General features: G+C 44.6%; 6 protein-coding genes across 6 annotated transcripts in view; 4 read left to right on the forward strand and 2 right to left on the reverse strand.

Annotated features, from left to right (window-relative positions):
* The window catches only part of LOC126567383 (histone deacetylase 4), a 171,247-nt gene that overhangs the window by 79,240 nt on the left and 64,772 nt on the right, over positions 1 to 27,235 (reverse strand). The window lies entirely within an intron of this gene.
* On the forward strand, positions 4,047 to 7,523 carry LOC126562573 (sphingomyelin phosphodiesterase 4). The gene is made up of 6 exons (XM_050219125.1): positions 4,047 to 4,130; positions 4,216 to 4,295; positions 5,207 to 5,423; positions 5,515 to 5,617; positions 5,684 to 5,921; positions 5,990 to 7,523. Exons 1-6 carry the CDS (start codon positions 4,080 to 4,082, stop codon positions 7,521 to 7,523), a joined length of 2,223 nt encoding a protein of 740 aa, XP_050075082.1. The 5' UTR covers positions 4,047 to 4,079.
* Positions 12,510 to 15,828, forward strand: LOC126568337 (uncharacterized). Its single transcript, XM_050224801.1, has 3 exons — positions 12,510 to 14,395; positions 14,781 to 15,019; positions 15,418 to 15,828. The coding sequence occupies exons 1-3, from the start codon at positions 12,529 to 12,531 to the stop codon at positions 15,826 to 15,828; spliced, it is 2,517 nt and encodes an 838-aa protein (XP_050080758.1). The 5' UTR covers positions 12,510 to 12,528.
* Positions 19,908 to 20,800, forward strand: LOC126559669 (dehydrodolichyl diphosphate synthase complex subunit nus1). The gene is made up of 2 exons (XM_050215843.1): positions 19,908 to 20,256; positions 20,325 to 20,800. The coding sequence occupies exons 1-2, from the start codon at positions 19,908 to 19,910 to the stop codon at positions 20,798 to 20,800; spliced, it is 825 nt and encodes a 274-aa protein (XP_050071800.1).
* LOC126562584 (carbonic anhydrase 7-like) lies at positions 21,371 to 22,656 on the forward strand. Its single transcript, XM_050219136.1, has 3 exons — positions 21,371 to 21,389; positions 21,770 to 21,942; positions 22,024 to 22,656. Exons 1-3 carry the CDS (start codon positions 21,371 to 21,373, stop codon positions 22,654 to 22,656), a joined length of 825 nt encoding a protein of 274 aa, XP_050075093.1.
* On the reverse strand, positions 23,915 to 26,536 carry LOC126556271 (IWS1-like protein). Its single transcript, XM_050211511.1, has 5 exons — positions 25,434 to 26,536; positions 24,878 to 25,238; positions 24,417 to 24,706; positions 24,138 to 24,252; positions 23,915 to 24,039 (listed from the first exon to the last, which is right to left on the reverse strand). The coding sequence occupies exons 1-5, from the start codon at positions 26,534 to 26,536 to the stop codon at positions 23,917 to 23,919; spliced, it is 1,992 nt and encodes a 663-aa protein (XP_050067468.1). The 3' UTR covers positions 23,915 to 23,916.

The following is a 27,235-nucleotide window of genomic DNA, read 5'->3' on the forward strand; positions in this document are numbered from 1 at the left end:
TTCCGTAGTGCTCTACGGAGTTAAAATCGGAGATTACTTCGGATTACTTCTGTGTAATTAATCCGGATTATCAAGATAACTCTGGAGCAAACTCCGCATTACTCCAGAATTACTACTAGTAATATACTCCGGTTTTTTTTTCAGGAATATCCTCTGTTTTTTATACGTCGAAATCGGAATGGATTCATTAATCTACTCCGGAGTTTCCACCAATAATTAGCACTCGGTCCCGATCGATAGCGTATATCGGGGAGCTACTGTATATACATATACATACACACACATGCACAGCACCACAAAGTAGTCAGATATAATTGCTTCTATCGGGTCGTTTGTTTGTTTCAGCTGTTGTGATACAACACAGCTTAAAGCTTAAATTTTAACTAACATGTCTAACTAACTAACTCAACTTTCAGGTGTGCTTAGAGCAATATTAAGTACCACTTGGTGAGGCTACAACACCTCCAATCAGCTCCTGCGATGCATGCAGTACAACCACATCCAGCAACCTGTGTTGTGTGGCTCCTGCTTCCAGTGCACGACGGAAGTTAGTTTAGCAGGATCGTGTCCAGGATTGTGTTGTCCGGAAACAGTCCTCGTTCACTCTTTCTTTCTCGCTTGGTCCCGCACTGTCCCGCTCTGTCGCATGCTACGTTTGTCTTGTTCTTTCGTTCCAGGCGGGGTAGGAGCTTTGACGAATCTCTGTCTCCACCCGTTTTGTTCTGCGCCAATTTTCTGCGAGATGACGAACGCGAAATGCACAACACGGTTTCAGCAAATGCGTATACCGCCCGCAACGTGTATCGATAGTTGCGGTCGCGTGCAATAACATAAACGAGCAAGCGTTACCGTTTACTGAGCGAAGGCCCGAAGTTTGCAAGCAGCAGCGGGACAATGTCTTGTCCGCCTTCCTTCCACCAAATGTCGATACCGAGCCGGAGTGTTGCGATGGTTTTGGATTTTGGCAAGAAAACACGGTTCACAACAATGTGACGGCACTCTGTTTGCCAACGAGCAAAACTACAGAAAACAGCGATATATGCGGTTACGGTCAACTGAACTTGAGACACGAAAGAAACAGGAGCAGAAACATCGAAGATTTTCAGCCGATGACACTACCGCAGCATTTCACTGCTTCCTCTTTCTTTTTCTTTGGAAATGTTGCTTTTTTTTGCTCTCTGTCAACGAACTGTCAACGGCGAATGAGGCGATGCGTGATCAACACATTTCAATTTGGATACTCACCGTGCCCGCGGGTGAGAGATAAAACCGATAAATGGTCCATTTTATATTCATTCGAGCGCATTTATCGATTCGTTAAGAAAAATCCTTCACATATCCTTGAAGATATTTTATGCAATATTTTTTTAACGAAACCGAAATGTGAAGCTACGTGTTTCAGTAAAACGGACTGGTATAATAAGATAGCAAGCGGACAGCGAACGGTGGTCGTGAAAACAATTTTCTAGTCTACACAAATGACGCATCATGGGCCCGATTTTTGCTAATGTGTTTTGTTGTTCAACAATATTAAATTGTATGTTAATATAGAAGAAACCATACAAAATGTACACCTATACCTCAATTATCTTCTTCTCAACGCACGGGATTCGAAAAAATACGCGCATGTAGCGATGGGCGCTCCGGGTCCGAATCACGATTCCTATCCGATCCCACCCAAGAATAGTTCCGATCTGATCCGAAAGAATGATTCCGGATGGTTCCGGAATCAAAAACGATTTGAAACCAGTTTTGCGTCCGGACCTATTTTTAGGATTGTTTTTGTTCACCATCATCTCGTAACCTCGTCGAAAAAGCTCAACCACGGGAGGGCCGGTAATGTCTTACTGCGTTTTGGGCACCCATTAATTAAATTATTTTCTAGAATTCACGTTGTAACGTTGCTCGCTCCACGGAGCTATGAAATGTTTGTACCGATTGTGTTATTTCCGATCATTCCTCACTTACTGAAATAGACCTAATGTAATGCAAAAAACCGCATTTAAATCGGTCAATAAATGAGGTAGTTAGCGAAAATAAAGTGAGTACACGAAATGCATACACCACCCAAAACCCACCCATCCCACACGAATGAACAATCTGCTCTACAATCTGCTAACGGCACATTTTTAGTTATAGCAAATCGTGTGTGTTTGTTTAAGCTCCTTGGAAGGTCTTGCAGCTTACCACATTGAATTTGATTACCGATTTGCTGTGAATACACACTGCTTTGGAGTAATTACACACGCGCGGCCGCTCAGTCCGTTTACCGTTAAACCCGTGACTGGTCATATTCGAAACCCTTTTGTATTGTTGTATGAAATGCTGTAAACTCTGTATTGAAATACAGTGAATACAGACTCACAAATACAATAAATACCTCTAGGACCTAGGAAAATACACAGGAAGCGGAAAAAACACGCCTGTGGTAAACGCATATACCTCTAATAGAACAAAAATGCTGTAACAACGAAAACGTTGCCTTGGAATTCATTGCAACAACTGAGTTAAACCATACGTAGTTCTCAGCGAGTGCGTTCTTGTCCCGCTTTCAGTTTTTTTCTTATGAGTTGTATGGAAAAGGAAGGAACTGGCAAAAATAGATAAACTTTTCACTTTACGAATGGAAAAGCATATATTGAATGAAAAAACATGACATGTTTCATGTTTCACAATATTCCAAACGCTTCATTGTTGAAATTGTAACGGCAGTTGCATCGTTGAAGTTGCAGCCATGAGTTATGATGCTGTATTATGAAGAGTTTTTGCATTAAGAAGTTTTAAAGGTTAATGAACGTAATTATCATTGACTTTTTTACCTTCGAAGCAAACCCTAAACTACCCCCCTCCCCTCCCCCCTCTTGGTGAAATGGTAAGCAGAAAATAACCAATACAAAAAATAAAACCGGAGCGCGGAATCATGGTCCGGACTCGACTCCGGCTTCGGAGCTCTCCGGCCTGATCCGATCCGGCAAATGGTCGGAACTTCCCAACTCTACGCGGATGTTAAAACTTGACAGCACTTTGGCTGCAGCCACACATTATCGAAACAACTAAACTTTCAAATTTGACAGTAAATAACGCTTTTCTCTGGTTTTGGTGCCTCTATACTTTTTTGAGATTATTTATCAAATTAGTGCACGTTATGGTCCAAGTAATCTGTGAGAAGGTCTTAATATTTCGGTCAAACGAGCAAGAACTGTGAAACAGGTTCACATTCTGATGTTTCGTTTCGATCTGTTTCGGTTGTGTGAGTCGCTGATCAATTTTTTTATTAATCATACCGCCGTACCGCTCAGTCGTATACGACTGAGCAATGACTCCAGCATTGAAGTTTGTTACGTCGATTTGATCGATGGGCTTACTACACTTGTTGACAACCACATAGTTGAACAGTAAAGTCCTCACACTACGGAGGGACAGTACGGATGGGATTTACACCCCGGTCCTGCCGTTTGTCGTTAGGCCCTTGGAACATCAAAATAGTTTCGATTTTTTCGCATGGACCTGTCATTTTACACGCTACAATTTTGACAGGGCTATGCGAAAAAATCGAAACGATGGAGCCACCAGCCTTAAGCCAAGAAGAAGTGTGCCATCGGGCACGCGAACCAAATGAGTTGAACAGCCCTGGTATTAAACCTCTAGAGTAGAGGTTTAATACCCCTGCAAATGTTAAGATGCTTGAAATATCAAAAATTGCCTGTTGCAGCACGCCTCAAACAATTACATTATTTTTTTACCTTACTGCATTTGCCTTTCAGCAGCGGCTCAGTGTTCGTGTTACGCGCGAACAAAAGAAGTAAATACGAATGTTTTAAAGCTAAGTCGACCAGCATCAAGTGGCATATAAGGCAATAGATAGAGTAACTAAGGTAACAATACTGCATTCTACTGTACGGTTCCGAGTTTTGGTCCCGCACCTGTGGATGCAATCGTAGCAGGATCGTATGTTGCGGCGCTTTTACCGCCGAACGCCAAACTGAACGTTTGTTTTGTTATATATTTATTATATATATGTATGCATCATTATAGACACCGATGACTTGTGGCCATCCGTTTCGCATCTCAGCCTGAGTATGTATTCTCCGAAACCCCTGAATGCAAACATGAACATGAACCCGCATGTGGTAAGATGCATCGTTATCGATATCAAGTACACAATTTTACGCCACATAACCTCTAATGGTGTAAACATTTCTATATTCTTTACAGTACTGTCATTTTATGGATGTACTGCGGCACCCGCTAGTACAGCGAATCGAAGAACTGCAACAAATATTTGAGCTTGAAAAGTAATGTCAATGGAACCGTGCAAGCAGAAATGCAGCAATTGTCCGGAACAAGCAAACTGGGGGCGGCCCGGTGGTGTAGGCGACAGTGGCGCCGGTCTTCAAACGGCAGGACCGAAGCTCAAATCCCATCCGGACCGTCCCCCCGTAGTGAGGATTGACAATCCAACTACGTGGTATCGGCAATTCGTAAGCCATTGTCGATGGCCGGCGTGGCCTTAGAGGTCGTTAAGCCAAGAAGAAGAAGCAAACTCTGCCTGTAGACGATGCGTTTACTCCAAATTGGATAATGAAACGCTTTGTGTGCTGGGGGTTTATACAAGGGAAAACTTATATACCCCTTTTAACGCATAAATAGAAGTTTTACAAGAACAGCATCGTATTTTTAACTATGATTGTTTGCTATATTAAATGTCAAAAATCGTTGAGAGATGTAAGCAGAAATTTGTATGTACATCACGAGAAGTCTTGATCAACCAAGCTTCCCGTGGTTTGAATTTATCCGTTGCTGGATAGTGGTGGCTAGTGTTGGGTAGTGAGCTCGAGAGCTACAAAGAGACCTCACCTCAATGCACTGAGGACTCTGAGCGCGTTTTTCTATTTAAAAAATGTAGTTCCGCCCTGTTCTCAAATTCAAAGTATATTTCACAAGTAGGGAAAACTCATCGTCTACCTCACTCGTTAACCTATATTTCAACAACCACCTACGTGGGTATGTTTTGTATTTCGGAACCGCCCGGAATCGTAGCCGACTAGGCGATTTTTTTTTCTTTTTGATGTGATAATTTTTGTTCTTGTTTTACCTGCGTTTCGCTCTGATAATCGCTGTATGTCTATTTGTACGGTATTTAGCTAATACGGTTAGTATTCTACATTTTTTTAATACAATCTAACCGTCTGTTTCACCTATACAGCATCCACAATTTGCACGATATTTTCCCACTTCTGATAAACTCGATCTTTGATCTGAACGGACCGGGATGGAATTTGCGCAAGATAACACGGGAAAATGCAATGTATGAATTCGAGCTGCTACATGAATTTTTCTCCCCACTGCGTGGCCCAATGATCCGGTTGTGCTACAAGTTAATGGACAGAAGCAAATATGAAGTGCCTATTAGATATTTGCCGGTAAGCACTAAGCTGCGAATTTTTTCCGTTTCACGAAATGTTCGGAACTCACGATAATAATGTTTTCTTTGCCTTCTTTGGGGATTAAAAGGTTAAAATGCAGCACATGCTAGTTGCCGGTTTATATCCTCCGTTTTATTCAAAGCGCGTACGGATCGATCCGTTTAGACGACGCGTCGTGGCGTTAACATTAAGTATGTTAATCATGTTAATCACATATTATTCCACGGCGCGCTCACTGTTCTCTGTTCTGCTTTTAGATTCATTTGAATATTATCTGATTTTTTTCGCATTGTACGGTATAGTACCACTGCGAAATTTGTACCCAAACATGGCACTATGTCCTGTGGAGAATAGTCGCAGCGAAACGATTTATTTAATACTTGCGGCAGATCTGTTCATCGTTTCCGTGCCGAGCCATCCGGATGTATACCTGTTGGCGCAGGAAGTAGTCCCAATGCGGCCAGCTCCCCCTATAACCCGCTCGAAGAAAAAAAGGTCAGAGGACATCTGAATGAATTCTTGAATCTTTTACATACTATTTTTTTCTCCTTTTGCTTTTTCAGCCAGCGAGATCCTACGAAAACGCTGAAATATTTACTTCCCCAGCGACTGTTCCTGCACGTGCCGGTTGTAAAACCGCACCGCGTGGACGCAATAGCGGAAGCGTTCCATTGGCGCGCGGAGGGTGTTATCTATCTTCTGTCGGACATTTGGCTCGGGACGGAGGTTGATGAGTCGGGCATCCTACCCGACATTGATTTGGTGCGATACGTACGAATTCTGGTCAAGCAGCTCCATGGGTTTTCCAACTGTACGGAAGTGGGAACGAACACCCAGATCGAGATGTTGCGTCGGGATATGGAGGGTTTGCTTGTACCGCGCATTACCGTGTTTTTGCGATATTTATTCATGCTGTGGCCGTTGGATCAGTCATTCATGGATGTGCTGGAGTTGTGGCTCAGCTATATTCAGCCTTGGCGCTATATCGATGGCAAGCCACGCAATCGTCAATACGATGAACCTATAGACCCACAGTACAAAGGATTTATCGCGAGCAATCTAAACGCGTACAGTGAAATGTTCGTCTGGCTGATGGCAAGGATAGAGGCCAGCGAGGAACCTATTGAGCGCTACACGATGTTATTATTTCGCACACTGAAAGTGTTCGGTCAAGGCAATCTACTGCAGCTCTTACGGGCGCAAAACGAACGACAGTCTAATATAAAGATGGACTCAGACACGGTCGTTAGTATATTACCGGTTAACCGTAAAAAGTATGAACTGATTACCTACCCGTTTGATGATCCACGGCCCGGACTTATCCGACACGAGGCTCTACTAGTGCCAATGTTCTCGGAACAGGTGCAGCTGGCACTCGAAACGATTACGGGAAACATTTGTACCCGTATTCTCGACAACCGGTCTGCGTTGGCCGCACTGACAGCCGAGACAGAGTTTGCACGCCAATCGTGGACAAGATGGATGCCATTAAACTTAATACGACGCATCGAGTACGAAAGGGTAACGGCAGAGCGGACCGAGGAGCAACAACGGCTAGAGTTTGCGGTACAAGTTCTCGAACAGAGCTTCTGTATGGTACCGGTGTACAAAAAACGAGAACCAACAGCACCGCCCAAACCATTTCTGTCGGAAATTCCTGGTCCGCTGCAAATTGGCAACAATGCGCTGAAACCTATCACGAGCAGCGAATGTCGGTTTTTGGTACGCTTTCTTTACCAGGTTAGTTCAAAGCTGAATGTAATGTTCGGCGACGACATGGTGCGGTGGTGGGATCGTGGTGGAATAGCCGGCAGGATTGCACGTCGTACACTGGATGCACCGACTACGATAGCGGAGTTTGTCCGGATGCCCATATGTACTGATGGTTCCAAAACGCTGGTTTTAACGAAAGTGGGACCACGGATAAATTTACGCTTTCTCGGTTCATACACGGCGATCGTTACGATCTGTGGTTCGTTTTTGTTTGGATATATTTTCTTCGGTGTACCAAGCTTCGGCTTTCTAGCGTTGCTGCTTTTGGTGTTTGTGTTTGTGATCTTGAAACCAGAGAGCAAGGAAGTAAACCGTCATCGCTAACGCTTGTACTGATAGTGGCAGGAAGGTGTTTTTTTACCGCGTACGACAGCCATGTCCTTCCGACGAAACTTTAATGTGCGAAATGTGCATTTTTCGTTTCATTTTCCTCATGCAATTTGGCATAATATAATTGTAAAAAAGAATATCTTTAAATAATTATTGGTATCATGGTATCACCAAGAATGCCAAAAGAGAACCTAGCGGTACAGTAATGCTGAGAAAGACTGATGTTATCTAGTGCTCCCAGACTGCTCGGGAATGCAGCTGAGAAATGAAGGTGTGAAAAATGACAACCGAAAAAATGATTTTGAACGGAACTGGCAGCACTCCCTGGTAACAATCCGGAAGAGAAAATGTATGAAATCCTCTCTTCTTGATCTCGTCTTACTCTGGTCTTGTTCGTATAAATCCGTGCACTCGAGAACAAGACTACATGAACTGTTGGTTCACTCAAAACCTGCCGAAATGAATCGCTGGTCTGAAGTACAAGACGAAACGAGCTGTACGTTTGTATGTATGTATGCGTGTAAGAGAAGCGGATCACGCATCGCTGCTTTCTTTCTTCCTGTGGTTGGCACTCGAAATCATCCAATTTCGGCACGAGCACATGTTTTTTCGATGAAAAACACTTTGGCGACAAAATCAATTTCAACCATCACACAGTAACGTCACACATCCATATCCAATCACTTTCAGAACGCGACTGTCTATTCGCGTGAACAAGCCGGCGAAGAGGCAAAGAGGAGACACAAAAACAGTTCGCTTCAAACACTAAGTCCGAGAAGAGGAAGACAGAGCATAAGAAATGAAATAGAGGTCATGATGAAATGAACCTCATTGTCGCCAGGGCTGCTTGTGTTACACCTGTGTAACACAAGCACTGCTTGTGTTACACTGCTTGTGTAACAATCCGAGAGAGAAAATATAACATATATTTGAAATCCTCTCGGCTTGTTGGTATAAATCCGTTCACTCGAGAACAAGCCTAAATGAGCCACTGGTTCACTGAAAACAAGCCGAAATGAATCGCTGGTCTGAAGTACAAGCCAAAACGAACCGCTGATCTGAAGTACAAGCCGAAATGAACCGCTGGTCTGAAGTACAAGCCGAAATAAACCGCTGGTCTGAAGTACAAGTCGAAATGAACCGCTTGTCTGAAGTACAAGTCGAAATGAACCGCTTGCTCACGAACAAGCCGAAACGACCAGTACGGGTGCATGTATGTATGCATTTAAGCGAAGCGGATCGCGCATCGATGCTTTCTTTCTTCCTCTGGTTGGCGCTCGAAATAATCTAATTTCGGCACGAGCACATGTTTTCTCGATGAAAAACGTTGATCTTGTTAACAATATCACAGAGATCACATGAAGAGAGCATAAAGATGAAAGAGAGGACATGATGAAACCTCAATGTCACCAGGGACATTTCTCATTTGCAGAAAAGGCAACTTGCAGCTTAGAAATGTGAATATTTTGTGAATTTGGTTTTATTTGCTTATTCGCAGATGTATAAGGACATATTAATTATAGAAAAAACATGTTTTCTTCTATAGATTTCTGTTTATTTAAATGGTTAAAAAAATAATGCAAAATTGTATTGGTTTAAACATAATTTCAAAAAATTTCACAGGGTTGTTTCTATACCTGCGAAATGTGAAATCGGCTGTCATTTTTCGCATCTTCATCTCGCGCTAGCTGGGAGTACTCTTTAAGAATAAAACTATGCTGTATAGCCCATGAATAGTGACCTCTGGCACGGTTTATCCGTGCTTTCCACACTGGCGGAGTCGACCATCTCAAAACGCGTCTCCCAGGGCTCATCTGCACTCTTCCGAGCAGACCAAATTACGTTTAATTTAACTGACTGAGCAACGTAAGAAATAAGTGACAAGCAAGAAAAATTCAGTGCGCCCAAAACGTGCACCTTGTTTTCCTGCGTTTTCTGAATTGCACTGGCCTGAGTTTCGCGTGTGGAGGAGGCCCGTATAGTTCATGCTCTAAGGTGTGCAAAAAAAGGGCTGGCTTGTGCTTGTGCCTCCATTGCTCATCACTGCGCCTAGGACAAGGGATTCGACTTTCGATTCGAGATTCCTTCTGTATTGGGTCGTTCTTTAGCAACACCTGATACGTGCACTTCTTACGAAGGAATAGCACATTTGAGGTGAAAGTAAAGTTCTCCGTTTTTAAAGTTAAAGTGCTAAACAACAAAGCGATACGCGTGTAGATACACTGCTCCGAAGGGGATACAACTTCCGGCTCCAACGCGCACTGCATGCAAATATAAACGGAAATACCGACTAAAAAGGTAACCTTCGCGCACCGGAAAAAGCAACGCCAGCTGCTGCTGCTACCGAAATTCGCGAGCTACAGTTTAAGCTGCTTCCTTTCAGCCTTCACAGAACGCTGTTGAAATCCCACTGATCGCCACCGTCGGAGAGTCACTGGATTTTCGTTTGAAGAACATATTTTCCATCAGGTAAGTCTAATGTACTTTTTATCCCTCACAATATCGTGTATCCTACCTGCGTTTGCTGATAATACGCGCGATGCAAAGCTTCTGCATTCTCTACTATTTTTATCCTGTCAAAATCATTCTCTTCTTCCCTCGTGTTTAAAAGGGTTTAACTTGGCTGCTATTTTTTAGCAAACGTTTGGAAAAAGTTTGTTGTAAGCGCTTGCGGCGTTTGATGCCGACAGATGCACAGAACGGGACGCATCAGCATTCTTTTATTTATTTTTTTTGTGTGTGAGACCTTTTTTCGACGCGGTTGTTTTACACGGTGAATATACCATCTACCGTTCCCCGTTCGTTCACAGACCAACCACCGCCCTCCCCCTTCCTATCCTTCCACGACAAAGGCCAGCTTCTTTGAGCTGTTTTTGCACATGGTGTTTTAGGTTAGGTTTTGCTCTGCGGAGCGCTGTAGAGCGGTTGTGTGTGGGTAGTAAAATAGGGTATAGGAAGGTGCAGGTAAAAAGCCCCATGTGTCGTCTACACTACAACGGTTCTTAGTTCAAACATAAAGGAAAACTGTACTTGTTTCGTTAGGCGCTTTAACGCATCGAACAAGAACAACTTCGTATCTGTCTAGGCGTGCGCGAGAACGAGACAGAAATTGCAATATTACAATGTTACAACTACAATGGAAAATGGATGCGTTAATGTTGGCTGGCTTTCATAGCGGAAACTTCGCCGACAGAGAAGAATAAGCTTACGCACACCTTTATATCATCCTCAAGGTGTATGGGTATCCATTTTGCTTGATATACACACTCATGCGCTGCTTTGAAACCTAGAAGCATGCACACATACATAGGACCACGTCTTACACTATAATTCATATATATGTGGTAGGCGCCTCGCATGAATATGTTGGCTGGTAAAAAGAAGATGTCCCACAGCCCAACGAAATGCTCCACTTCCTGTCAGGTCAGTTGGAGGGAGGATAGCATTGTATTGCAATGTGAACCGTTTCCTTGTAGTAAGTTTGAGCTATCAGTCCTTGGCAGATTAGTATTGCTTTCTTTTTATGCTACATTTAAACTTCCAGTGCAGGGGCAGTAAAATCCAGTGGAAAAAATAATGTTTATTCCATCGGTTCTTCTAGGAGCCTAAAATACATCTAATATAAAGAAGGGCGGCACGGTGGTGTGGGCGACAGCGGCGCCGATCTTCATATGGCAGGACCTGGGGGTTCAAATCCCATCCGGACCGTTCCCCCCGTAGTGAGAACTGACTATCCAACTACGTGATATCGTAGTAAGCCATTCGATGACGCAAGTGTGACCTCAGAGGTTGTTAAGCCAAGAAAAAGAAGATAAAGAAGGGCAGCGATGAACGATGATTGGGCTAGAAAACGGCGATCTTGCAGAGTGCGTAAGCCTAGGATTCGCAAGGAGGTAGAACAAAGGCCGAATCACCCAGCAAAATTGCGAATCGCAAACCTGGTGAAAGAACTCTGAACTCGCTACGTTCAATATGAACCCCAACAGAGGAGATCCAGACATCTGAGCATTACTCCAGCAATGACCTGACTTACGAGCAGAACAGAGCCTTTTCAGGCACAGAGTGTCGGAGAAAACGCAGGCTACATGCTTTAGCAAACCAAGCGTACTCCAAGCACTCCCCCAAAACAGCATCGAAGTTATGGTGCGAAAAATTAAGAACCAGACCAATCCAAACACCTAGATCCCTGATGACGGAAACGCGATTAACACAAACCGCACTGAGAACATAATAGGACATAATAGGAGAACGGAAACGAGTAAATGAGACGGAATTACATTTAGCAGGACAGATTATAAGGGCATTACGAGTTACACCAGGATGAACCGAATTGAAGGATAGAACAGTCGGACAGAAGGAGCAGATAAGGTAAATATTCCATTTGTAGATCGTCAGCAAAGGAAGCAATAAGGAGGTAGGCTTGAGGAGACGTCATTAATAAACAAAACAAACAGAGGACTAAGAACACTGCCTTGCGGTATTCCAGATCTGGACGAAAAAGTGAAAGAGAGGATCGATTAAATTTTAACAGAACCGGAGCGGACAGATACACCGAGTTGAGACAATTGATGAAGTAGTAAGGAGTGGGAAACTCGATATGCTTCGGTATATCAGCGACAAGATCACAGTTCATCATCATGCGATATAGTTTTTGTTTTATCGTAACATCGAGCGTGTCGATTTTAAATAACGTTAAAATCTTGCCGAATATGCAGCTTGATGATTGTGATCCCGGATTTTTATGGACAATTGCTACAATTGTCACGTATGCTCTGAGCGTTTCTAGTCTTTTTACAAAAGCTTTTCAGTGGGTTTCCCGTAAGCAAAACAAAAAAATGCAACTCGTTTAAATGTCAACATATAAGCAGCAAGTTCTTCGGATTTTTAAATTCTCCCACGCATGGCTCGCCGAATCTCACCGTTTTTTTCTGATTTGTATCTCTTCTTGCTGCACACAGTCCACTCATTCGACACGCTACTGCCCCCTCCTTCCCCCGCCATGGTGATGGATGCACAACCCTCGCCGCAAAATGTCGGCCGAGAATTTGTTCGCCAATACTACACGCTGCTAAATAAAGCGCCCGACTTCCTGCACCGCTTCTACAACAGTTCGTCGAGCTTCGTGCACGGTGGGCTGGATGCAAAGAGCCAGGACGCGACGCTCGTGGTTGGGTCGAAGCAGATACAGAACAAAATCCAGCAGCTTAACTTCCGCGACTGCCACGCCAAGATAAGTCAGGTCGACTCACAGGCAACGCTTGGCAATGGGGTGGTGGTACAGGTAACCGGGGAGCTCTCCAACGATGGTCAACCGATGCGTCGGTTCACGCAAACGTTTGTGCTCGCTTCACAGTCGCCGAAAAAGTACTACGTGCACAATGACATCTTTCGCTACCAGGACGTGTATACGGACGATGAGCTAGATGAAGTGTGTGAGCGTGCGAACGGTAGTGGCACGGATGAGGATGGACTGCATTCGCTCGGTGCGGATGGGTCCGATTCGGGTACTTTGGTCGTTGGTGAGACTCAACTTGGTAGTGGTCCTGGCACCACTGCTAATGCAACGGCTGGGCTGGTGGGAGTTGGTAGTGGTGTGCACGGTCATCCGACGCAGCCAGGTCAGCAACCGGTGCTTGGGTCGCAGACTGCGGCACCGCAAGCCCTTTTCTATCCTTCAAATGTGATCAGCTCGTCGGGAGCTGGTTTGCTGCCGGGGATTAATACGTACGGTGCGCCACCATCCGGTGCCCAAAGTCAACCGACTTCGCAGCAGCAGCAGTCGACGCATCAACCGTCTCAGCAGCAAACTTCGCAGCCGCAACAACTGAACGGGCTTCACGAGAGTTTGTTGAAGAACGTGAGCACATCGGAGGGCGCTACGGCGGCGGCCGTCGCAGCAGTATTACTCTCCTCGTCTACCGATCCGCAAGGGTTGAAGTCGAAGATGGACACTACGCCAATGGGTGTACCTTCCCATCTGCTTCCCGGTCAGCAACAGCAGCAACCGCATCAATCTCAACTAAATCAAACGCAACCACCAACAACCACCAATCAACTCGGCCTAGGACAGTCCCAGCAGCAGCTCCCGCTGCAGTCAGGACAGCAGCAGCATCTTCAACAGCAACCAAACCGTCATCTGCTCAGCGATGTCGATACGGGGTCGCTAAATTTAAATGATCCGATCGTAACGGCAGCCGTCGGTGTCGGTTCCGCTTCCCACGTGGATGTGCTCTCTTCCAGCGATCTGGACAAAAAACCCCAGCAGCACAAATCCCATCAGCAGCAGCTCCATCAGAAGCAGCAGCAACTGGGATCTGGCAATGTTGGCTTCGGTAAACAGCAGCAGCAACAGCAACCGGTATCCCTGGAACCGAAAACATATGCCAATCTCGTCAAATCCGGCGTTAGCTCTGGTACACCGTTGAGTTTCGCCTCCGCTATGCAGGCATCGTTGAGTGCGCACACCACATCCCAGCAATCGGCACAACCATCGGCAGGGCAGCAGCAGCAACAATCGCACCAGCAACAACAGCAGCCGCACCAACACCAGACCTACAGCTCTAGTGCTGCCAGCACTAACACAAGCAGGCAGCAGCAACAGCGTGATATTCTGTCGCCGACTACCGTTACTGCCGGTGTTAATCAGAACGCTGCAACGAATGGCGGTGGCGTCAGTAAGTACGGTACGGATCGGCAGGATGATCGAGGCTCGCTGGGCAATGGCAGCATGTCGCAACCCCGATCTCAGCAGCAACGATCGATGCGCACTAATGGCACCAGCAGCAACACAATGGGTGGCGGTAGTTTGCGGCAACAGGACAACCGACAGTCATCGTACGCGCGACAAAACTACAATGACAGTGAAGGTAAGTTGTTTTTTTTTAGCCCTGCCCCAGGCAACCAGAAAACCTTTATATTCCAGGTATCCGCGGGTTCCCAGCAACTTTGGAGGTTTTTTTTTATATCAATACAATATTGTAACGAAAGTTATGTTAACTCTTCTTTCTACAAACCTAAGTTGTCATTCCAATGTTAAGAACGCAAAACAATATTTAAGTGTAAGAAAATACTTGTTTATTTAGATAAATAATTATCAAATCCGAGCAATGTTCTTATTATTTTACATAAGAAAATTATTGCACTAGAAAAATTCATAATAACCAGTCAAAATGACTTGTGCTCGATCGTTCTAGCGTTAAGTTAGTAGCCCCAAATGCATTTAACAAACTTACTCTATTCCCTCGTTTTAAGACCGGCGCCAAGGTTCATCCTCACAGTTCGGCGACAACCATCAGCTGTTCCTGGGCAATATACCGCACCACGCAACGGAGGAGGAATTGAAAACGTTGTTCAGCAAGTTCGGCACGGTGGTGGATCTGCGCATCATGTCCAAATCGGTACAGAAGATGCCGGGCATGCGTACACCGCCACACTATGGTTTCATCACGTACGATGATCCGGCATCCGTTCAGACCTGTCTGGCCAATATGGTAATTTTAAGCATGAAACATCACACTATGTACCCAGAAAGCCAAAAATCGATTAGAACCCTTACGAGACGGATCACAAGATTATGCAATTATACCACAAGTAATATAAATAAGCAGAGTTTCGAATCAATTTGCCTTGGATTGTCCCACCGTAGTAAGGGCGGACTATCTATCGAACTACGTGGTATCGGCAGCTCTAGTAAGCCATTCGCAAGCCGGCGTGACCTTACGGTCGTTAAGGCAGGAAAAAGATAAGGGTGTTATGTCTTTCAGTGGTTATCTGGGTACTTGCGCTTCACATATTTGTAAAAAAGTATTGAAAAAGAAGAAGAAAAAAACAAAAGATTACCATTCATTTATCTTGACGGTCTGATGTGATATACGACTTCATTTTACAGCCGCTCTATTTCCCGGAAAATTCACCGGACGGACACAAGCTGAACGTGGAGGAGAAGAAAACGCGTGTCCGAGGACCCGGTGAAGGCAGCGGCCGGATGAGCAGTGGTGGCAGCAGTGGTATTGGTAGCGCCAACTCTAACGGTCCCCGTGCGGGTGGTACCGGTTCCGGCCAGTCCCGACCACCAGGAGGACAAGGTGGCGTATCCTCCAATCGGGGTGGTGGTGGTACGGGCCAGCGTAGCCTCGGCGGTGGTAACGTCGGTGGTGGTGGTGGCGGTAGTGGTGGAAATCGAGGCAATAGTGGTAGCTATGGTCAGCGCTCCGATCGTGGTAACAATGTTGGTAATGGACAGCGTTCCGTTGGCAACGCCAACGGGATCAGTAACCGAGGTTTTGGCTCGGGCTATTAAAAAATGTGAGCTCCGGGGGTGGTGGCGTCGCTAGTTGAGTAGCTAGTTGTGTGAGTGAAAACATCCCATTCTCCTCTGCTTTGAGATGAAAAATGGCGCAGGGTTCTGGCTATATACGCCATCCAGAAAGCAAATCTAGCAGAATCAAAGCAATCGGAAGGTTACGCAGAGCATGTGAAAGAGTGCCACACAACGAAATTCGGAGATTTTTTTTTGAGAGCGTGTGTGTGTGTGTGTGTGGATGCAGAGTGACATAGAAAATCATCAGGACCATAGGTATATGTGTAGGGCAAGGCGCGCCAAACCCCCGGTTTTGGTTAGTTTTTCATTAATGGAGCTCCCAGTCCAAATTCTGCTAGGGCAAAATACTATGACAATTTATAGCAAGCAAAGATAAACAATATTAACGCGTAAAACGAAGGTTCATTGTTACTCTTCATTTCAGATTTAACAATCAACCATCGGTCATAATATCTGGCCATCTATTGGCTTACTAGACTTATTTTCCTTGCGAAACCGTATACTCAGTCCATTGCTATTGCTCCCGTAATGAAACAGAAAATGAGGTTATCAACCTTTTTAATTATTCCTTTGTTGTGATCATTTTATGTTGAAAAAAAAAATACACACACACATCGTAAATCGTTTTTAGCAATTCACAGAGAGACCATTCTTTTCTGATTGAAACAAAAATAATAATAAGTCATTTTTTAACATTCTGCACCTCTAAACATTGATTATCAGTATCATTGCTACTTGATCGATGTAGAAACTTTTGAATTGTGTGCAAGAAATCGTGCTACCAACCAATATTTTAATATACCAAGCTACCAACCAATATTTCTTTAGATCTGAACCTACTCGCTACTTACAAGCGGCGAAGGACAGTGAACAAAAAAGGGGACAGGAACTAAGACAAAAAAAATACAGAACAAAGCATCCAAAGCGCGTAACGATCCTCATTTTCTTAAATTTCGGACAAGCAATCAAATAAAAAAGCTATCGCTTTCGGTTAGTGCGATTGTACATGGACGCATGGACAAAAGAAAACACAACAAAGGAAAGAGCTATTGAAAGTACATCTACTATATAGTTCCCATAAAGCAAGATAAACAAACCAGGGACATGGGCGAAGAAGGAAGAGCGAACGCGCGAGTGAAATAGAGACAAGACACAGGATAACAGTAAGATAAACTATACTAAAAACTAAATGTCAAGTAATATTATCAGCGAGCGAACAAATAGATAACCCCTTTCGTTCGTTCAAAAAAATGGCAGTCGAATTCCGGGCGTGCTTTAAAAAAAATTGAAGCAGTTCCAGGCTTTTTCTACGAAAAAGTTAGTTTTACCGATACTGGATATGCACTCAAAGTACCCCACCACACACCACAAAAAGAAAAATAGAATTGTACACAAAATCACCCCGCAGGAAAAAAAACCGTCTTTGTGATTCCCGCGGGAAAACTGTACTGTACTAACGTAAGCGTGTGTGTGTGTGAAAAGGTGCATTGCGGGCGCGATTCATTGCATTTGTATGATGATCTTCGAACGCCGAAGAAACTCTGTCCCCTCTCTCGGGTGCACAACCGGGGGGGTTTTTTTTTTTGGCATCCGGGAATGTACATCGATGCATCGCGGCACAGCGCTGGATCGCGCAGATAAACCGAAACAGACAAGAGAGAAGCTCTAAGGAAACGATATAGAAACAGCAGGCAACTTTTCCTTTCTTTTTCTACTTTCTGTAATTATAACAAGATTGTAAAGTAAAAAACATACCAACATAACTACTGGATAAATGACGCAGAACAAGAAAACAACTTACAAATAGCTCAATTTAATTTTCTTCCCTTTTTTTGCGCCAACATATTGAGCAAGATAGTGAAAGAAGATTATCATAGGTACGCTCGATAGAGATGAGGAAAACAAAAATTATCTCGATACTTAACTTTAAGTTAACGCAGACTAAACCTGGAAATAGTTTTTGAAGCAAATGTAAAAGTATCAGTGAATATTAAGTTATAAATGTGTTTTTTTATACTATGCTAGTATTTCGCCTTTGCGGTTAAGCAAATAAACGATGGGATTATTAGTAATACCTGCTGATTTGAAATTTTTTCGTACATTTATTTATTGTCTTTTGTGTACGATGATGAAATGTATATTCCTTGATTACTCACTTGTACGGTAATTTGTCAGTACTAGTAGTAATTTAATGGGAACTTAATATTTTATGTACTGGTGGGGTATTTATGAATGTCTCAGAATCACTCCGATTCCTTGGCTTCGCGGCCATGCCCTTAGCTTGGCACTCGACTGAAACGCGTGGCCAATAGTTTTGGATTGAGGACCAATGCGACGAAAACAAAGTACCTGTTTGCCGGATGCTTTAACCGTGATAGAGCCCGACTTCGAAGCAGAGTATTAATTGACGGCGATGATTTATAGGTGATAGAGGAGTCTTGGTACGATCATTACTTTGGACTACAACGTAAGCAGCGAAATCCAATGGCGCATTGTTCAGGGAAATCGTGCCTACAACGGACTCTACAAACTCCTGCGTCTCCATAGGTATATCGCACCAAATGAAATCCAATGGACTCGCTATTTCCGAACGAAGGCGAAGCGAAGCAGAATGAACCACGAGCTAGCTGAGCTGTTTGGCGGTGCTGACATCCTAACGATATTCAAAGCCGGAAGCATACGATGGCTGCCGGACGCTAGGCGGACGTCTAATCCAGGCAGTAGCGGGGCCCCATTCATCAGATCCGCCAGTATTTACAACTACCTATTCGATTTGGGCTTCAGCTCGGGGACCCTTTCGAGGTGAGGGCCCCATGCGGCCGCTCTCTCCGCTTATAGAAAGATCCGCCTCTGCTTCAGCGTATGCAAGGGCCTAAAAAGAATTAATATGAAATTCACACTTTCTGAAAAAAAGTACCCAAACAGCATTGTTGCAACATCTTTGTATGAATGAAACACCCGCATGTTAAGGAGCAAGTTGGGCACAATAGCAGATGCAACAGCGGGCGTTTTTGTGCCGCACTGTGAGGTTTCATACTACTTTTTGGATGTTTCATGCATCACCCTACCTTTGCTGCTATGAAAGCCCAAATCTCCATAGCAGGGCACCGGAAAGCTTTTGTTCTGCGTTTATTGCCTTGCTCTAAACACTGCAGTTTTTAGCACTTTTTCCACTGGCACTTTGCACTTACCCACATGCTTAGGAAATAACCATCCATCCGATGTTCACCTGCTTTTCTTCAAAGCTTTTCTTTACCCCATCGTTTCGAGTTGCGCTGAAAATCCATTGCCATTTTCGCTGGTTCTTTCCGCTGAAGTTCTTATTCTGCATTCAGGAAAATATTCGGAAGTAGGCACAAGGAATTCAGTGCTGGAGTAGATAAATTCCTGAAAGCGAAAGACACACGAACCACTGTTAATCAGTCGTCACCAAATGCACTGTTTTCAATTAATTTACCTGCAAATCTGCCAGCAATCTTTATCCCAATCGTTCGCTGAGTGTCCTCCGATGTCTTCTGATTGATTTCTTTTTATCTAAAAAGATGTAATTTACCGTAATTATGGATGAAAAATACGGACACAAACATCCGTACAACTTATCTTCACACTTTTTCATTTTGCAATGAAGATGGCTGCCCTTGATCAAAATCACCAAATACACAAACCGAAAACGACTAAGTCCCAGAAGAGCGAGAGCGAAGAAAGGTAATAGAATGTAAGAAAGGGATGAGCTGTGAAGCAACCAACGACAATCAAGCTTGTGGAGTCGAGGGGGCTGAGGAAGCATAGAAACGCATAGAAATGGGTGGAAATCGTGCAACAATGCTAGTTGGGTAATTCGTGAAACAAAGGATTTGTTGGTCGTACATCATGCTTGTTTGCTTTGCGCGATGAACATCAGAGTGCTGCGTGAGACCACTTCCTGAATCAACCTTCCAGCTGTCAAAACAATGTAAACACAGCAAGGAAAGATAAAAACAAAACCCGTGTCAGGTGGAAAGAATGAAAAATCTTTGTACTCTATCTCGGCTCTTGCAGTTACTGTGAACAAAAACGAAATGAAATCACACGAATTAAATGAGCAAACCGCACCGCCTAATCTTCTAGTGAGCTCACTATGGCTGCTGGTACACACCGTCTTCACCTGGGTAGAGCATTTGTTGCGCTTGTTACGTCGTTGCCGGCAAGCGTTTCATCACATCCGGCCAGTTGGCACAGCGATCGAATCTTACCGCCTGAAACATTCACAACACTACGTTAAGACGCAGCTCCGGACGGTATCGAAAATTCCCAAACATCTCGTTGTGCTGCTCGGCCCGGAGCAGCCAGACTATCAACGACTGGCACAGTTTATCTACTGGTCGAATGCGGCCGGTATTGCATACGTTAGTTTCTACGATCATAAAGGTACGTCGCTGGTTTTTTTTTTCATTTAAACTGAGTGTTGCGATAATTTCTTCTTCTATTCGCTTCAGGAACTCTTAAACGCAATTACGAACAAATGAAACGATGTATGAGTGAAGGCCCACTGGAGGATAAGCATTCCATACTTTGGTCGGATCAAGCATACGTACCGGACGGTACAGATCAGGGCAAACCACCAAATACGATCCGTACAGTAGTTAATTTTCTTTCACCCGAAGATGGCAAACAGGGACTGGTGAGCCTTAGCCGCTCGATCGGCGAATCCGTCCGGCGCCGAGATCTGTTTGCATCCGACGTGAGTATCGAACTACTAGACAGCCGGCTACAGGCATCGTCCGGCTACGTGCCCGATCCGGATTTGGCCGTTTACTTTGGCGAAGTTTGTTCCACGTACGGGTTGCTACCGTGGCAGATACGATTGACGGAGTTTCTGCCACTTGAGAGGCGGCTGGATGATATCAACGAGCAGCATTTCGTCCACTGTTTGCGTCGGTTTGCCAAATGCGAGCAGCGTTTGGGTACGTAGGGTGATGAATATAGCTGCCGCAAAAATGGGAGGGGTGGGTGGAAAATAAATTAAATGCACACCATTGTATGTTGCGCCGTGTATATGTATAGACAAAGATGTTTTAATTCTAAAATAAAATAAAAATTGTGTAGTAGTGTAATGACGTATAAGTTAAAGCAATTTGGCTCTGTAGTACCGGACGGACAACTGCGCCAGTCTTCACACGACAGGGCTGGAATTCAAATGCCATCCGTATCGTTCCCCCGTAGTTTGAGAACTGACTGTCCAACCTACGTGGTTACAAGCAAATCAGAAGATGCAGAAGAATTAAAAAGAACATCAGTCAATAAACTCCGTTAACCGAGTATGTACCGTGTATACCGAGTAATATAAAACTCCGTTTTAATTTCTGCATTTTATGATTTTACTTGGCCAAAGAAGTGATTTTAGTGGCCGAAAAAAAAATTGAACTTTTTGTCAGTTTTGGCCAACCTTGAAATAACTCGTGTTTGAATTAGAAAGTTGTCCGGTGATTAGATTACGGATTATAGTGTTTTAAGAGGAGGATCTTTTGATATAGTGCAAAGCATGGATAAAAACGTATTTAGTATGATTTATTTTAATTTAAGATAGTAGATCGCTATGAGCATTGAATGTGACCAAAATATTCTTTTATCATGGTTAGGACAAAGGACTTATCTACCCACCTGTTATATGCATTAAATTCAATAGCTCAAACATACCTGGGAATAATCTATCAATTAAAATATATAAGATGATTTGAATAATTTAAGATCCGCAATACACCGAATGAGTTAACGACGGCAAACATACGGCATTGGCGTATTCATTGTAAATTTAGATGTGTATCTACGCCCACCCTATCCGTTCGTTGGTGGGAGGGATAGGAAAAATTGAGCGCTTTTATATCGATTTCCGATATATGTACAATACACGTGCTCCGTTTTGGATTGGGCTGTATTGTAGTGCCAGGAACGGTCCGCAGTATATCGTTGGCAATGCAACGTGCAGTACAGAGTCCGGTGTGTCTTATGCAGAGCCAGGCGCAGATCGTGGATGATGCTGCGCCGGTGCGCTTCGTCGGTCACTGGGACGATTTTGGGACTGCTACCCTAACCAATAACGGTCAGTCTGCCGTGGTAGGTAAGCAACTTATCCGCCATATTCGGCCCGTTCACGTGTGAGCTAATTTTTTGAGGGCGCCTACTTTGATCGGACAGTTGCAGCTGAACAATCGTCCTTACCAACCTTTGGTGGTCGGTGGTCCGCTAGGCAGTATCTATGTATTTGAGCAACTTCACTTCCATTGGGGACCGGACGACAGTGTCGGATGCGAACATCTGATCGATGGACGGGCTCGCTCGATGGAGGCACATCTCGTTCATTACAACGCACGTTACGGTAGCTACGCCGAAGCATTAGCCCAAGCGGACGGATTGATGGTGGCCGCCTTTCAATTTGACGCACAACCAAACCAGCCAGACTGGATGCCGCTGCAGACAATCGTAAGCGCTCTACGATACATCCAACCGCCAGGAACGGGCACATCCGTCCCGTCCGATTGTTTGCACTGGTTGACCGGTTTAGTGCTCGATCGGAGTTATTACACCTATCACGGATCGATGACGACCGCACCGTACCGGGAAAGCGTAACCTGGCTTGTGTATCACGCGCCCATCTTCATCTCATCAGGCCAGGCGAACGCTTTTCGCCGCCTGCTGCGCAAACGTTCCGGTTCGGCTGGATCTCTCACGCTAAACACGAGTAATTTTCGTCCGGTACAGTCACCGTCCAATTCTTTTCGGCTGGTGTTTGTGCGCGACACTGTGCCACCGTTGCGATCGAAACTGTAAACGGTCCGGGGCCACGGAATATTTCAAACTGTATGCGCCAGGTTCTCAAAAGGCGATTTAAAAGCGAGAATATTTCCGAAACACTCATGCGAATCTGAAGTTTTGTTTTTGGGAGCTATTTAGAGCAAAACTATAAAACAAAAACACGCCAAGCTGCATTTCCGCGTGCTGTTATGCACGGGGTGTTACATTTTGTTTTATTGTCGCTTAAAATAATAATTGGGTTACAATGCCTGGTTGGGTCTCATGCTGCTGTGCAAAATTTGGAACTCTTTCCATCGCGTGATTCGTCGTTATTCGCAAATTTTATGTTTGTAGGAGTCTACAATTTCCTCCAATGGATGACGATCGAACCTAGGTTTAAACAGAATCACAAACGTTCTTTTTGCAGCTACATTTTGCTGTCCATAAGAGTGTGTTAAAATATGAACTGTAACTTATTTTTTTCCTGTCGAAAGTAGCGAAGCATGGCAATTCGAATCTATGTTTGTTCTATTTGTTTTTTGGAAAAATCTGCCGGAGGAATTAAACTCTCTCTCTCTCTCTCTCTCTCTCTCTCTCTCTCTTATAAGGCGTGAAAAAAACGTGATAATATTAACCGTGATAAAACAATGCTTAGAAACGCCACGAGAATAGTTGTAAGAATCATTGCACGCCGCTAACTTAGGCAGTAATAAATTTAAAATAATATAGGAATGTTCCCGTGAGACAAGAACAGAACAGAAAAAGGAAGAGGAAAGGAAACGATAACGGTATGACGATAGGGAAATATTCAAATCAAAAGAATCATCGCCGCGAAGCCGTTTTTGACACTTGATACGTTTATCAACTTTTTGTTAGTTCTTGTGACCCTGAACCTGATGTTGTGTGACCTAATAAGGTTGTTAAGTCAAGAAAAAGAAGATGAAAGCTACAAACATACTTTAACTTGCATATCAAACCACAAATCGCCGATGGTACGGAGTACATTTGCTCCTGTTATTGCTGTAGCAAGAGTTTCGCATACTATGTCGCGTTTTGCGAACGTAACGAGTTGGAACTAGTTATTCACACTTTAAAAAGCTTGGTTTGATGTGTGTTTGTATAGCTGTTTGTATTTGCTATGATAAATTAGATAAATTTGAAAATTTAAATATCCCTCATGTAAAAATGTGGATTGTGTAGAAAAAAGGCTAAATCAAAATGTAATCGTGCATCCCCAGTATTATACTATCATTCAAGCCACTCGGGCCATAACACGCGCGCAACTATGAATTTAGTCTAGAGTGCCATTTTTCGTCCCTCGATGGAAATGTCTACTGCACGGCGCGTAGAGTTCAGTCTCTTTTGGTCGATGAATTTCTTCAAATGTTTTTCATACCGGTTCAGCTTCTTCTTAGCAATCTTCAATGGATAGGACACGTGAAAAGAAAACAGTTATTGTAGGAAAACTGTCAGTGCTTTGTATTGGCAAGCACTTGTTCAACAATTCAACAACTTACACTGCTCATGTCCACATCGATTTTGGATTTCGGCCGTACGATGTATTCTTTGTCGGATGGCATCGGTACCCTAGCGCGCTGAACCCAACCTTTATCACCCGGTCGTAAAGCTCCTCTGTGGAAAAAGAAAGTATAACAATGAACGTAGTGAGGTCTTGTCTATTACATTGCGTGGTAATTTTGATGGCCGGCGCGCGACTTAGAACGGTCTTTATGCCAATAATGAGATTGCAACAATAAATATTGTATTGTTTTTTTTTTTGTTTTTGCATCACATACTTTTCTGCTTCGGTGAACGGCAATCCCTTTTGGCTTTTGGCGGATAAAGCGGAGGAATCTGCAGAGGGTTTGCGTTTGCGTGGCATTTGCAGCAGGTCACGCTGCTGGCGCTCTTCGCGCGACATTGCCTTGAAATCGGTGCTCAGGTTAAAGATTGGCCGCGACCAGTCATTTATCAGCCGGCCGGCTCGTTCACGGTTGCCCTTCGTTTCGTTCGGATGTTTGTACAGATACATAACCGCCTTACCAATTCCGGACTGCTTCAGGTAGGACTTGTCGATGGTAGGAAACTGCGAAAGAAAGTGCAAAATGGTTGTTGTTTTATCTGTTGGTTGGTTGGTTGGTTTGCTTGTGAGGCTAGCTCGTTAACATTAGCAATTCTGCTCTCAGCATATTTAATTAAAATCGTGTAGTAATATAGTTCAAAACCCTTTCAGTCAGATATTAGTTAGTATACTTACATCAGATAGCAGCTTCAAGATGCTCTCGCGAATCTGCAAACACGGTAGAGCTTTGTTGGGCAGAGGAGCGATCCAGTCGGTTAGCACATTCAGCACGTTGTGCTCGAGGAACGCCAATTGCAGATCTTTCTTGATTAGCTGCGACATCACATGTTTTAAAATGGCGATTTTTTTCGTCGCCGGTTTAGATTCCATATTCAGTTGACGGTCTTGTTCCGCTGCCTGACGCATCTGCTGAAGTAGCTGCGCAATCAAATCATCATTGTCGTTGATCAGATCGATATCATTCCGTTTGCGGCGCCGGGACTTTTCCTCCTTCTTGCGCGCCATCATAATGTCAAAGTCCGACATAAACTGTCCCCTGGTGCGTGTGGGAAAAATTGAATTAATGGTCAGTAATACATGCAAATCGTATTAGGGGAGGAAAAGTTGGGAATGGGATTCCCATCCCATCACGTGATATCAGCAGGCCTAGTAGGCCATTAGATGGCCGGCCGTGACCTAGATGAGCTAATAGACATCTGCAAATCGATCCCACCCAACAAACCTGGCTTACCTTTCTGAACCATCGTCCTTGATGCCTTCATCGTCGGAATCAATGATCGCCTGTTTGCCACCCTTGTGTGCGGTGAGGCTTTCTCCATCTTCCACTCCCGAGCCGGCATCGTCCGGATCGTCTTCCCGCTTATGTTCATCCCGAAGTCCGGCATCGTCCTCGTTGTCATCGTCATCTGAGTCTATGATACGTTTCGTTTGCTTCATGTGTTTTCCTCCTCCGGAAGTGCTCGGTCCGGCAGCATCCTCTCCTCCATCGCTACCATTACCATCGCCAGCTGCCATGGACGGGCTTTTGCTGCGGGATACAGATCGCGAGCTGTCGCGACTTCTACTTCGACTCACGCTACGGCTAACGCTTCGACTAACGCTTCTGCTGCCAGATTTGGACTTCGAGGAACGTGAGCGGGAGCTTGACGCTGAGCCAGAACGTGAGCGGGCACGGGAACGGGACCGCGAGCGCGAACGGGAACCGGATAAAGAACGGGAACGTGAGCGAGAGCCGGATCCGGAACGGGAACGCGAACGAGACCGTGAGCCAGAACCAGAACGCGAACGTGACTGGGAACGTGATTGCGAACGAGAACGAGAACGGGAACGGGAACGAGAGCGGGAACGAGAACGGGATCGAGATCGTGAACCGGAGCGGGACCTCGACCGTGAACGGGAAGGTGTACGGACGCGCCGATGAGTGCTGCTGCGACGCGACGACAAGCGACTCCCGGAACGGCTACGGCTGCGACTAACGCTGGATGAGCTACGGGCACGTGAGTTGCGGCTCTGGCGGGATCTGCTACGGCTTTTACGTGACCGAATTTCGCTAACTTCCGATCCGCTGCGCTCACGCCGATCATCTTGTTGCGACGCATGACTGTTCCGGGAACCGCTACGGCTGCGTATTACAGCAGGTGAGTTAATTGTCGCTTCCGCTTCCTCGGTACTGGCCTGCTTGTTGTCGTCTGTACATTCCGGTTTATTTTCGTTCGATTCCTCTAGCTTCCCTGCAACATTAGCATCAACGCTGACATCGTCCGTGTTGGTATTATTTGGTTTCTCTTCATCTAGTTGCACATCTGCGGCGATTGGTTCGCCGTTTTCTTCCATCTTGGAAATCTTCCGAAGTCAAATGCGTGATGATTTTTTACGCAAGTGTGATTGGTGCAATAATCAAGCTGCGGAGAACAAAGGGTTTAAAAAGCAATTTAACAAGCGGTTATAAAAGTTTACTACCTTCCGAGACACAGAGCGACCACACTCAGGGTGTATTGGCGACACACCCTAAACCGGTTAGAGAAAATCTTACATTCAGTGCAATTGTGTGTAGCAGATTGAGTAGGACAGAAAAAGCACCCCCTGCATGTACAAATGGCATAGCCATGCAGCAAATAGGTTGGACACCCTATGGTTGACCGAGGACGCGGAACACTGACACGACGCAATACTTAACAATATGTTGCAGTTCTGGTTGATAGGAAAACAATTAACGCTGCAGATATGTAATGGTTGCCAGATGCTTACAAAACAATCGTTCATGTACCTAGAGAATGTAAAATAAGTCCTTCGCCAAGCACCGGAAACTTAAAGGTGCAGCTTTCCCGGGGATGGCTCTGCATATTAGCGCACAGCCACGCCACGAAATATCAGACAAATAACGAGCAAAAATGTCGCTTATCGAGTATCGTTGGATGGATTTGAGTTGATAATTTCTCACCTGAGATTATTGGCCAATTTAGCCTTGATCAAACGGAACAACTAAATGACGAACTTCAGACGAAAATGGTCACTGCACAGCTACTTCGTTTG

The sequence above is a fragment of the Anopheles maculipalpis genome, chromosome X, assembly GCF_943734695.1.
Source record: "Anopheles maculipalpis chromosome X, idAnoMacuDA_375_x, whole genome shotgun sequence".
NCBI lineage: Eukaryota > Metazoa > Arthropoda > Insecta > Diptera > Culicidae > Anopheles > Anopheles maculipalpis.